Source organism: Neophocaena asiaeorientalis, unplaced genomic scaffold (assembly GCF_003031525.2).
Source record: "Neophocaena asiaeorientalis asiaeorientalis breed wild unplaced genomic scaffold, Neophocaena_asiaeorientalis_V1.1 scaffold807, whole genome shotgun sequence".
Taxonomy (NCBI): Eukaryota; Metazoa; Chordata; class Mammalia; order Artiodactyla; family Phocoenidae; genus Neophocaena; species Neophocaena asiaeorientalis.
The window spans coordinates 353,574-366,657 of record NW_020173723.1 but is presented as its reverse complement, the minus strand read 5'-3'; the positions used below and the strand labels follow the sequence as shown (position 1 = coordinate 366,657).

General features: G+C 37.7%; 1 protein-coding gene across 4 annotated transcripts in view; it reads left to right on the top strand.

Annotated features, from left to right (window-relative positions):
• The window catches only part of TCTN3 (tectonic family member 3), a 40,228-nt gene extending 29,856 nt beyond the window's left edge, over positions 1–10,372 (top strand). For 2 of the 4 annotated variants that reach the window (XM_024750668.1, XM_024750665.1), the window contains exon 14: positions 9,511–10,372. In XM_024750668.1, coding sequence (XP_024606436.1) covers positions 9,511–9,765 — 255 coding nt within the window. In that variant the 3' untranslated portion in view covers positions 9,766–10,372. Of the gene's footprint in view, positions 1–4,725; positions 4,841–9,510 lie in introns of those variants that run through there. The other 2 variants (XM_024750666.1, XM_024750667.1) reach the window with 2 other exon arrangements.
• The last annotated feature ends 2,712 nt before the right edge of the window (positions 10,373–13,084 follow it).

The following is a 13,084-nucleotide window of genomic DNA, read 5'->3' as shown; positions in this document are numbered from 1 at the left end:
CGAACCCATGTCCTCTGCATTGGCAGGCGGACTCTCAACCACTGCGCCACCAAGGAAGCCCTAGCTAGTGGTTCTTAATTTTATGGATCCTGTTGAGAATCTGTTGAAAGCTATTCACTTACTAGAAAAATGCACAGACACACAACATTCTTTATATAGTTTCAAGGGATTTATTGATTTCTTGAAGCCCAGCTAAGAATCTCTGCCACAATCTCTTAATTAAACAGGCAGTATACTAGGAAAGATAAAGAACACTAAACAAAATAAGAATAATTCAGAATTAGATTTTTTGAAATAATTGCTGTGAAAGAAAGGACTAGGAAGTGGCTGGATTGGTAACAAACAGTTCTGTTTCTCGTTTCTGTTGATGTATTGGAGAATACCAAACGACCTCTCTTCTGAGAAGGGGCAACAGTAACACCGCCAGTGGACTTGGTTGCTATGACAGTCAGTAAAGTTTCTGTTACTAAAGTCTTTCTTTTTCAGGGATCAGTCAACCACTATTTGCTTCTCTCTCGATGAATGGTTAGACTATAGAAGTTCTCTGCCCCTTTCTGTGGTTCTTAGTAGCCTGTATAGAACTTTACCTAGTTCTATAGGTAAAGTTCTGTTATCTTATTACCTCTTTTCATTTTTTTAAAGAACTTTTTAAAGTTATACTCATTGTTCCATATGTTAAAATGTATAACCACCTAAGATCTCTCCCTGACACATGATGTTTAGGAACATTTACTCTAACATATGCATTCTCTTTGACTCATTTGAAAATCTTGATAACTTCATTGACATCTTTAAAATAAGTGAGGGTATTAAAATTTTTTTCATTGGTTTTTCCCTCAAATATATGTTTTTCCCCAAGAAAATATGGAGAAATAATGTATATGTTATCTGGAAAGTGTTATATATAAATAATTCATTAGTTATTTTTCAGAAATTATTATTGATTTTACTGTATTTAAATCACTAGTTCTCCTAAAATCAGTTTTAATACCAGATATCAGCAAACTTCTTAAAAATCATGTACTTATAAGTTCTAACAATCATAATAGATACCACCATTTCTGATTGTCTTAGATTAAATGAGACTCATGAATATAACAAGCAGATGCAGTTCATGTTTTTGCATTGGATTCTCATTTGGACAAACAATTGTAAAATATATTTTGGGATAGTTGAGGAAACTTGAATATAGACTATATTTTAGATAGAAATACCATTAACATGAAAAAATAGAGATTCATTTTTTTAAAGTAGATTATAAAACAGCCTGTACAGTATGATCCCATATAGTTAAAAATGCATATATCAATGTCTGTATGTATAGATAAAGATGTAAATGTTAGTAGTGGTATTCTTGGTGATGGAAATATGGTGTTTTTATATCTTGTTTATTTATCATTATTCTTTAATTTTTTTACAGTATAATTTACTGCTTTTGTAATAATTAAACTTACTCAAAGTCACTAAGAAAACATCTAAAAATAACTAGATGTTATTTTCAGGAATTCCCTGGTGGTCCAGTGGTTAGGACTCTGTGCTTTCACTGCCAAGGGCACGGGTTTGATCCCTAGTCAGGGAACTAAGATCCTGCAAGCAGCACGGCATGGCCAAAAATTAAAAATAATTATAATAATTAGATGTTATTTTAAAGATGAATTTATTCAGTTTCATTTACAATAGCATGAGAAAACATAAAGTACTTAGGAACAAATTTAGCAAAAAGAATGCAAAAACCTCTTCATTATAGAACATTACTGAGAGAAACTATAAGAGAACTAAATAAATGGAGTGATATACCATGTTCATGGAGAAGAAGACAGATCCATTATCTGTCCCCAGATGGATCTATAGAATCAATGCAAACCCCCAAAACTCCTAGTAGGCATTTTTGTGGAAATTGACAAGCAGATTCTAAAATTTACATGAAAATGCAAAGGACTTAGAATAGCCAAAACAATTTTGAAAAAGAAGAACAAAGATGGAGGACTTTACTGATTTCAGGATTTACTCTAAATCTTAGTGTGGTACTGGTAACAAATAGACCAATGAGAAAAAAACAGGAAGTCTAAAGATAGATCCACAAAAAATTCAATAGGAAAAGGACTTTTTTTAAAACAGTTTGTGCTGGAACAACTGGATAAAACTGGAACTACTGAATAAACATATGGGGAGAAAATGAACTAACTCGATACACAAAAATACTTATGCCTTGATCATAAACCTATATGTGAAATCCAGAGTCATAAAGCTTCTAAAAGAAACAGAATATCTTTGCAAATTTGAAGTAGGTAAAGATTTCTTGGGCAAGAAACAAAAATCATTAACCGTAAAACTAAAAACTTGATAAATTCGACCTCATCAAAATTTAAAATCTCTGCTTATCAAAAAATACCGTTATGAAAATGAAAAGCCAGACTGCAGTTTGGGAGACCATATTTCTCAATGCATTATCTGACAAAAGATCATATCGAGAATATGTAAAGAACACCAACAAATAAATAATGCAAGGACCAAAAAAAAAAAACCACTAGAAATGGGCAAAAGATTTGAACAGATACTACATAAATGACCAATAAACATGAAAAAGTGCTCAACATCTTTAGTCATTAGGGATATGCAAATTAAAAGCATAAGACACCACTCACTAGAATATCCAATAGAATATGCACTAGAATAGCTAAAATCAAAAAGACTGTGATAACGTGAAATCTTGCAAGAATGTAGAACAACTGGAGCTCCCATACTTCGCTAATGGGAATGAAAAATGGTACAATCACTTAGTCTTACAAATTCATCTTCTCTATGACCCAGCAATTTTTCCTGGTTATTTACCCAAAAGAAATTAAAACATATGTCCAAAACAAGATTTGTACAAGAATGTTCATCACAGCCTTAGTCTTAATAGCACATAGTCCATAGTCTGAAATATGTAGTTACAAAAACATAAATCTAAGAGATGGTATCCACAGCTTTTTCTCTAATAGTGATAGTTTTCATTTGTATTGATTTGACATAGAGGATTAGCACATAATGGTTTAAAAGTTATCATTATAAATATGTAATATAGTAACATATAGGGTGTACTTCTTATTACCAAAGCCAAACAGAATCTAATCCAAACTTTTCATGTTATGAAACAGTAAATCTTACTTGGGGACAAAGTATTTTGCTGCGTGTAAACTGAACTGAAGCAAATAAATCTCCTAAGCTTCACAAAGTGTTAAAACAGAATTGCTGGTGGTAAACATCATAAAATATTATAGCTTAAGGTAGAAATAAGTTGTCAACCATACATAACAGAACTAGATCCATAGTAAAAGAAATTGTGCTGACTTGGCTTTGTGCCTTTTGTTTTGATAAATGAGATGACCAGACTTTTTTTTTTTTTTTTGACTGTGTTTGGTCTTCGTTGCTGAGCGTGGGCTTTCTCTCGTTGCGGCGAGCAGGGTGCTACTCTTCGTTGTGGTGTGTAGGCTTCTCATTGCGGTGGCTTCTTTTGTCTCAGAGCATGGGCTCTGGGCTTGCGGGCTTCAGTAGTTGTGGCGCCCAGCTTAGTTGCCCAGCGGCATGTGGGATCTTCCCAGACCAGGGCTCGAACCTGTGTCCCCTGCATTGGCAGGCGGATTCTTGACCACTGTGCCACCAAGGAAGTCCTAATAACCGGACTCTGAGGGTTTTTTGGGGTTTTTTTTTGCCTGTTTGTTTTTTTGTTTTGTTTTGTTTTTTTCAGTATTCTTGCTATACATGCTAAACAGTGAATTCTCTAATTTTGCTTATATGTAACTTTTAAAATGCAAATAAAAAACTTTAGACTTAAGAATTCATGTGTAACACACTGAACTTTAAAATCTTTTTCATGTGGCACTAAAACACAGGTTCTAAAATGGGTCAGTAACATTCAGTATTATCCAGTGACCTGGCAAGTGCATTCAAGTTCCTTTTAATTATTGGATCATCTACTAGACTGCACTTGTTCCAAACCTCCACATAAATATGGAGGCATATTTTTAATATATGAAGAATAAGCATTTCATTTGAAATATTAACAAGTAAGTATATGAATGAATGAACCACAACCTTTAGAGATCCTAATTACAGTGTGGTGGGAAGGATAAGGAGTCAAAGTAACCTGTAATTGCTGACTCTCAAATTAGCTACGGCATACTTACTACCTTGTGATTTATTTACCTCTTCTTACTTTATATTAGTTCCCTGTCTCCAAAATACCTCTACTTATTTGTGCAAAAAAGGATCTTTGTTGAGTGCCTCCCCTGTGCCAAGTATCATGCTTGGTGCTAGGTACAGTGTGGTAAACAAGATAGACGTCATCCACCCTTACAGAAGGTGTGGAGCAATACCGAGGTGAGGTTTGGAACACTGTTACAGAAACTATCCAGGATATGCTGATAGCCTGGGCCCAGATGTGAGGGCTGCAGGAAGGAGACAGAGTTCAGATTTATCACAGATAGGACTTGATTGCTTGGATGCAGAGGTTGAGGGAGAGAATGAGTCAAGGATGATGGACAGTTTTTAGTTTGGGCGTTTCATTCAGTTCTTTTATGTCTTATATGGTAATAGCCTGTTGACTACCAAATGTAATCCTACTTTTTGCAATAACCCTTGTATTTTTCATCCCCTCCCCCACCCGCCACCACCACCACCCTTTTTTAATTTGGTAGGTATTCTGAAGTTTTTCTTTCTTTTTTGTTTTGTTTGTTTTGGAAGGCCACCCTCAAGCTACTGGAACCCACTTTACCTGTCAAGTGCCTGGAAATATACATCTCCCAGATGGCTCTTAACTAATGACTTAAGGGCATAGGAATATGAGAGCCCAACTCCCTTGCCTTGGGTTGGGAGCACACAATTGTTGGAACGGTAAATCCTACATTATAGCTCAGAATTCCCCTGCAGATTAGGCTAATGCTACATAATGGTATAATATATCAAATTACTTAATAATTGTATAATTTATCAAAATAATATGTAAACATATTTTTAAAGTCAAAAATGCTAGAAAAGAGGATCTCTTAACAAAAAATCAAGTCCCATATCCCCCCTGCTCTCCAGAAATTAACCTGTTTAACTCTTCCTCTTTCTTGCTGGTATTTGTCTCAATTTCTAAGCAATATCATACTCAGTTATCTCTTGAATTTAGAGTTTATATAATCTATTGACATCCTATCTTGGTAGATGAGTTTAGCTTTGTTACTCTTCTCCTACCCCTCCCACCACTCTCCCAGTATAGTTACATCAAAATGTTTTATTAAGTCAATATTCAGTGTTTCGTTTCTGTGATCATACATTTATGTTGAGCCAAGTAATTAAATTTTTGTGAAATGTTTTATCCTTCCTAAAATTAATAATTACCTCATATTTCATTTCTTTAATTTTCTTTGAGCTAATGACTAAAACTTCTCACATACTCTAACAGCTCTGTAAAATTTCTCTCAATGCAGTTTTCCAGCTGCATTGCCAGCTGAACTTGCCAATAGTGCTACTTGTTCTACCTTTCCTACGTATTTTCTTCATGGAGACCTCCATAACCTGATGTAAAATGGACTAGTTGCTGCCCAGCAGCTGTTTTGGAGCTTTCCTTTACTGTCATCTTGGAGATTCCCCCTTGCTTCCTACTTGTGTTAGAGTTGCTGTTAACTAGACATTACTTTTTCATTTTTCTTGGCTTATTCTCTTGTTTTGGTGGAGCTCAAATTCTAATAACATCTTTGAGAAAAGGAGCATGTAAAATACATTTTTTTCTTTAGTTCCCACATCTAAAGATAACTTTATTTAACCACCATCGTTATCATTATCATGATGCATAGTTGATCATTTGGCTAGGTATAGAATCCTAGATTGAAAATAATTTTCACTCTCAATTTTGAAAGCATTCCTCTAGTTTCCAATATTGCTGTTGAGAAGCCATTTTAAGATATTATTTTGACCCCTAATAGTCTGAAGTTTCCACAGAATGAGGCCTTGGGTAGTATTTTTTCTTCATTCATCATACCGAACAATTCATGGGATTTTTTTACTCTTTTAAAGCTCAGATCTGATAAATTTCGATTATTATTATATGTTTAATAATTTCCTCCCCACTATTTTCTGTTCTTTCTTTTTGGAACTCCTATTAATCTGTTACAGGATCAATATATTGATTTTCTAATTTTTTCTTTTCTCTTATATTGTCTCTCTGTTTATCTTTTTGTTCTTTCTAGAAGAGTTCCTCAACTTTGTCTTTGAGTCTTTTTACTGAATTTCTTTTGACTATCACATTTTTAATATCTGAGAGCTCACTCCTATTCTGTATCTTTTCATAATATCCTTTTCTTATCTATTTTTAAGATATTAACAATTTTTTGTCTTCATCTTTAATCTCTGTTTCCTCTGAATTTGTTTATCCCATTCATTTGGTACAGTTTTTCGCTTTAAGATGAGAAACTTCTCCCACTTACCTGGCAATCTCTAGCTGTCTATCCAAAATAAGAGTAAGGTGCTAAACTGATGGAAAGCTCTGTGATCATGAGTGAGACTTATTGACTTGTAGGCTTCACTGTAGGGTGGTTAGGTGCAGTAGCTTTGAGGGTTGTAGGACTGCCAATGTCATTATCTTTTTATCTTCTTATTGGGACTGTTAATTTTCTCCAGAAAAAAACCCCTCCTGGCTCCTGACTGAAGGGTATGTGTGTAAGACCATCTCTCACCATTTTGAAGCCAGACTGGGGGAAGGGATTTCATTATACAGAATAATTGCCCTATTTTTAGTTCCATACCTCACTCTGTCCTTTTCTTTTTAATTTATTTTATTTATTTTTTTATTTTTGGCTGCATTGGGTCTTCGTTGCTGTGTGCAAGCATTTTTTTTTTTCCTCTAGTTGCAGAGAGCGGGGACTACTCTTCTTTGAGGTGCGAGGGCTTCTCATTGCGGTGGCTTCTCTTGTTGCAGAGCACAGGCTCTAGGCTTGCGGGCTTCAGTAGTTGTGGCTCACCAGCTCTAGAGCGCAGGCTCAGTAGTTGTGGCGCACGGGCTTAGTTGCTGCACGGCATGTGGGATCTTCCTAGACCAGGGCTCGAACCTGTGTCCCCTGCATTGGCAGGCAGATTCTTAACCACTGTGCCACTAGGGAAGCCCTCACTCTGTCCTTTTCTATGTCCAGTGGCCCTAAATCCAGAATTTCTCTGGTTTAAATTTTCTAGTCTCTTGTTGAGATAGGGAAAGGGTGGTTGTCTGATTGCATTGAGGAGGGTATCATTCAGTAACCATTTTCTGTCCCTGCTTCATCCCTATTTCCCTGTTGTCTTCTGTTACTGAGTCTTTCAGGGTTCTACAGAGATCTTCTTCTAGTCTCTGAAGGCTTTTAGGTTTGGCCTTCTTTCCCTCTGTGAAACCTTGCCTCCATCTGTTTTCTGTATTCACATATTATGATATCTCTCCATTTCAGTGAAGATGGAATTTTGTATCTGTTTCTTATTGTATTGGAATGGTTTTAAGATATACAGAGAGAAGACATGTCTTTACATTGCCATCCTAAAATCAAGTCCAGTAGTAGCTCTTGATGAGCCTAATCCCAAGTGAGTCTGAAGAAAACAGTTCCAAGAACTTTTACCATGTGGGATTTCCCAGCCATTGAAATACCACTATAGACTTAAACATATATATACACACATATATATGTGTGTGTGTATATGTATGTATATATGTGTGTGTGTGTGTATATATATTTGGGTAGACATGGGCCTAAAGTTTGCCTTCTTGGGCTCATAGCTATCTAAGAGGTCAGTTCTCAGTATAGGCTGACCCCAAGGCTCCAGAAGTTCCCTGATTTTGGAGTTTGCAGGGGCTAATGACACTTTTCCCTACCTCAGCTTGAAACCAATTAAAAGAGTCAGGTGGAGATCAAAATATCAGCTTTATCACTAATAAACACTAGATAGGTAGATTTGGCTTGGGTGTGTAGCAGTGAGCTTCCTAATGTAGAACTACACTCTTCCATTATGAGGCCACTACCCTAGTTATAACCAGAACACCTGGGACTGCTTGTAGGCAGTTTAAAATCTCCCCTCCCCCTAAAGGCTCTGAAATGAGTCAGAACAGCCCATTAATTAAATCAACTCTTAGGCAACACTGAACCCAAGGCTGAAAATTCATTCCCTATTCTATTTCCCATCCCAAAGTGTTTCTAGCTATCCCAGCTCATATAGCTCATCAGGCATTCTGCAGTGAGGTTAAATAACAATGTTAACGTATTTCAATAATATCAACTGCAAAGATTTGCTCCAAAAATTGAATATATATCCTTTCCCCATTATAAAGTTCCTAGGGAAAAATTAAAATCCTAAACAGGAAATCCTTTTGTAAGTTAAAGTCCAAAGAAAGTTTATTACTTAATCTTAAGTAATAAACTCCTCCCCATTTTCTTTGGTTAGTCTCAGCCAGTTTTCAATGCCTGGCTAGAGTCAGGATACCCTCAGCATCTTCAGCCTAAGCTGGCTGTACTTGGAATGTATGTGGGTCTTTCAATGCCACAGAAGTTACATTAGTTCTGTGCCAAGTCCCATATGAGCTTCACTGTTTAAAAAAAAAAAATCCAAAGAGTTAGTATGACATGCAAGATTATCACAACACTGGCCCCATATCCATTTATTTTAAAAATGCCTGTGGAAGGGTATACCAAGCAAAATTATGTTCCCAGAGCCTGATATTTACTGTTGCCAAAGACCACAGCAGAGATATGTGGCATCAGAGTAAAGGAAGGTAAATAAAAATCTTCATTTCTGGTTCAACAAGATAGTTATTTACTGTCAAATTATAATCAAAAGTTTGCCTAGTGAGCAGAGTCAGAACAAAGGGAATTCAGTTTAGACAAACTTAATTCCAGTCATCAGGCTGCAACCATATCTACCCAAAGCTATGTCTGTTAGATCAGATACTTGAGTCAGCTTGACAAGGAGCATCTTTTTCATTTGACTTGAATTGGTGTTTTGTTGGGAGGATCCTTTCTAACCCTGAGATTCTGTGAATTTGATGGTTTTTCAATCTACATTACTGAGTTCTTTGCTTTTTCCATGAAGTTTCACATTTCTTTCTACAACTGAAGAAGGAATAGAAATACTGCTAGTACGTGTGTACTGTTTTAGAGCCTGGAACCTTTTGGGACCTGATAAGGTAGAGCTGCTAAACACCTAACAGCAGCAGTTTCTACCTGATAAGGTAGAGCTGCTAAACACATAACAGAAGCAGTGGCTTCTTTGATATCAGACAGGTCCCCAACTGCGGGAAGCTAGAGTCAGTCTTTTGGTAGGTGTAACTGTTCACAGTTCTGGTGTCCTCGAGTATTGCTAAGAAATTAATTTCCTTGTGTCTCACTCAGAAGGAGAACTACATAGGATCAATATGAGAAAAAGGTCTGTCTTGCTTAGAGCAGTGTGTTTTGAGTCTTTATTCAGGGAAGTAATAATAACAGTCAAATTGGAGGGCTATTTGAATGGGTACCAAGCACTAACCTGTCACAGACGAATTTCTTCCTGCAGGATTCCCAACAAGAAACAGAAGTACCTTTGACAACTGTTGTGACCTTTGTGGACATTACCCAGAAGCCAGAGCCTCCAAGAGGCCAACCCAGAATGGACTGGAAATTGCCATTCGACTTCTTCTTTCCCTTCAAAATGGTATTCAGCAGAGGAGTAGACTCTCAAAAAGGCTCAGTCTCTCCAATTCTTATCCTGTGTCTCTTACTACTTGGAGTTCTCAACCTAGAGACTAAGTGAAAAAAAGGAGAAGAAGCAGATTTCAATTTTTCCCATGGGAAGTTCAGAGGCACCCTGCTTATCTTGGCTAAACAGATCCTCACCTGCTCATGACCAGAGGAGAGCATTTAGGAAAACAGAGGACGTAAATGAAGGAGTGGAATTGCTGGGCAATATGGTAACTTTATGTTTAATCTATTGAGGAACTGCCAAATTACTTGCCAAACTGGCTGCACTACCAGCAGTATGTGACGGTTCCAGTTTCTCCACATCCTTCCCAATATTTGTTATTTTTATACTAGGCATCCTAATGGGTGTGAAATGGTATCTCATTGTGATCTACCATGCCTTTTTAAACTGTAGTGTATGAGATCTTACACTAGAAATGAGCACATCTGCTCTTCCAGGGCAGGAATACCCCAAGTATTCTTTTCCTCTCTACCCCTCTGCTAATTTGATTAGCTTGTAAGCCTAGTTTCCAATTACAAAGCTGCTTAACATAGATAAGATTTTATGATGTTCTTATCTCCAGTCACTCCCCTTGTAACAGACCTTTGAAAAACATTTTTTTTGTTTTTTGCGGTACGCAGGCCTCTCACTGTTGTGGCCTCTCCAGTTGCGGGGCACAGGCTCCAGACGCGCAGGCTCAGCGGCCATGACTCACGGGCCCAGCCGCTCCGCGGCATGTGGGATCTTCCCGGACTGGGGCACGAACCCGTGTCTCCTGCATCGGCAGGCAGACTCTCAACCACTGCGCCACAAGGGAAGCCCTGAAAAACATTTTTTAAAATCATCTAGAGAATAATGCAGTCTTCTTCCCTCCCTTTATTTATACAGGAGGTCTCTTACTGCACGAGGTCTCTATTGTAATCATGTATTCAATTTAAGGAGCAAGTTTTACTGTAAAGGGGTATATGCAATTTGGATAGAATGAAATTGAAATCCCAGCCGGCCCGTTACAGGTATGGAGAAACAGGTACTCTCAAATACTTTTAGTGAGAACATAAACTGGTAGAAACTTGGAGAGAAGGGCAAATAGCTATTTAATATGTATCAAAAGCCTTAAAAATGTTCACAAACTTTAACCCAACAATTCCACTTATTAGACATTATGGGGGGGGATGTCCAACAATAGGGAATTAGTTAAGTAAACTATGATGTATCCATAGATTGCAATGTTGTACAACCACCGAAAATTGAGTAGACCTGGCTTTATTGCCATAAGAAAACATTCATGATCTATTTTTAGTGAATAGGCTACAAAATAGTACATATACTTTATGGTGCTATTTTTGTAAAACAAAAAATATTTATACATATGTACTTAAACATCTGGAAAGCTAACATGTCTAAAATGGGAATTTTTTCTTAATAATAAGCATTTCTGATTTTTATAATCAGAGAAAATAAAACTGTATTTTAAAGAAAATATTTGTTCTCCAGGAAAAACCTCCCTGTTTATTGTATATAGGAATGTTCCTTATTTATGAGTAACTTCCCATTTCTGTTGATATATTTGCTTGTTTGGCATTCTGGGCCTGTCTTTTAAAGCAGGGGTTCCTAAAGGCCAGTCACATCATAAACTGGGGTTCTTTAAAATGCTGATTCCTCGGCCCTGCGTCTAGAGATTCTAATTCATTGGGGGCTCAAAGAATCTGTATCTTTTAAAGGCCTTCCTGGTGCTTCTGATGTTCAGCCTGGTTTGTGAAACTACAAAGTTATATTGCATAGTCTGGCTGAAACTGGTTAAGCGTTTGTCCTAACATTGCCAACTCACGTAACATGTCTACCGGCCTAGCCTACTCCCTTTTCTCGGAGAATCCCCTCCACACAGAGCTCTGCTGTGTTGGAGTTACCTGCATGACCCCTCCTCTCCCTGCCACAGCTGACTAGACCAAAAATGGAGTCCTGGACCAAGTTAGGCCAGTAAGATTTTTTCTCTAGGAATATGAAACTAGGATGACGTCTAAAAGTCAGTGGGGAGGAGGCACTAAAGATATTTTAGGGCTGAGGAAGACATTTTCCACCAGATGTTCACTAATGAAGAGTGTATCTTAAACGGAGAAAAAAGAAGCAGATTGCAGACAGAAGTGTAAATAGGAAACCCAGAAATGGAGGAGAATATTGGTTCCCAACTTCCAGTTCCTTGTACCCACCTCTTATGACATCCAATTTTACCTTCTGCTCTTCTTTACATTTTACTCTTTCTAGTAAATTGTTTTGTGTGAATAAGTTTCTGTTACTAACAATTAAAGAACCTGAGACTAAGATAACTTTATTTTTTAAAAGATTTATTTATTATTTATTTTATTTTTGTCTGCATCAGGTCTTAGTTGTGGCACGCGGGATCTTTCATTGCAGCGTGCGGGCTCTTCGTTGCAGCATGCGGGCTTCTCTCTGGTTGTGGCGTGCAGGCTCCAGAGCGTGTGTGCTCTGTAGTTGTGGCGCGTGGGTTCCAGAGCTCATGGGCTCTGTAGTTTGTGGCACGCAGGCTTTCTAGTTGAGGCGCACGAGCTCAGTAGTTGTGGCATGCGGGCTGTTACCCCGCAGCCCGTGGGATCTTAGTTCCCTGACCAGGGATGCAACCTGTGTCCCCTGCATTGTAAGGCAGATTCTTTACCACTGGACCACCAGGGAAGTCCCCTAAGATAACTTTAACCTAGTACTCTATGGCAGGTAAAGATGCAGTCTTCAATCCTGCATTCTTATAGTCAAGTTCTAAATAGTCCACTTCCTTTGTGACTTTCTGGTCATGTCCAGCCCTATTTCCACTTGCTGAGACAAAAGTTAAATCCCTCCAATCCAAATAGAATCACTTTTTTTTTTTTTAAGTTACATGAAGGAAAGATACCATGGCTGTATTATTTCCTTGATTTCTTTTTTCTTTCTTTCTTCATTTTTTTTTGGCTATATTCACTAGTTTGTTTTATTTTCTATTTCCTTCATTTCTATGGAAAGGCAAACTAGATTATAATTCTGGTATTTGATTTTTCCCAACCCACAGTCACATATCCCACTCCTTTCTCTTTATTGGTGAAGTAGAATATTAATAGTAAGACAGTAATGAAAATAAATAGAAAATATTTGGACAATGTTAAAGGATTTTCATATTTGATCTTTTTGTTTTGTTTTGTTTTGTTTGCGGCACGCGGGCCTCTCACTGCTGTGGCCTCTCCCGCCGCGGAGCACAGGCTCCGGACGCGCAGGCTCAGCGGCCATGGCTCACAGGCCCAGCCCCTCCGCTGCACGTGGGATCCTCCCGGACCGGGGCACGAACCCACGTCCCCGCATCGGCAGGCGGACTCTCAACCACTGCGCCACCAGGGAAGCCCCATATTTG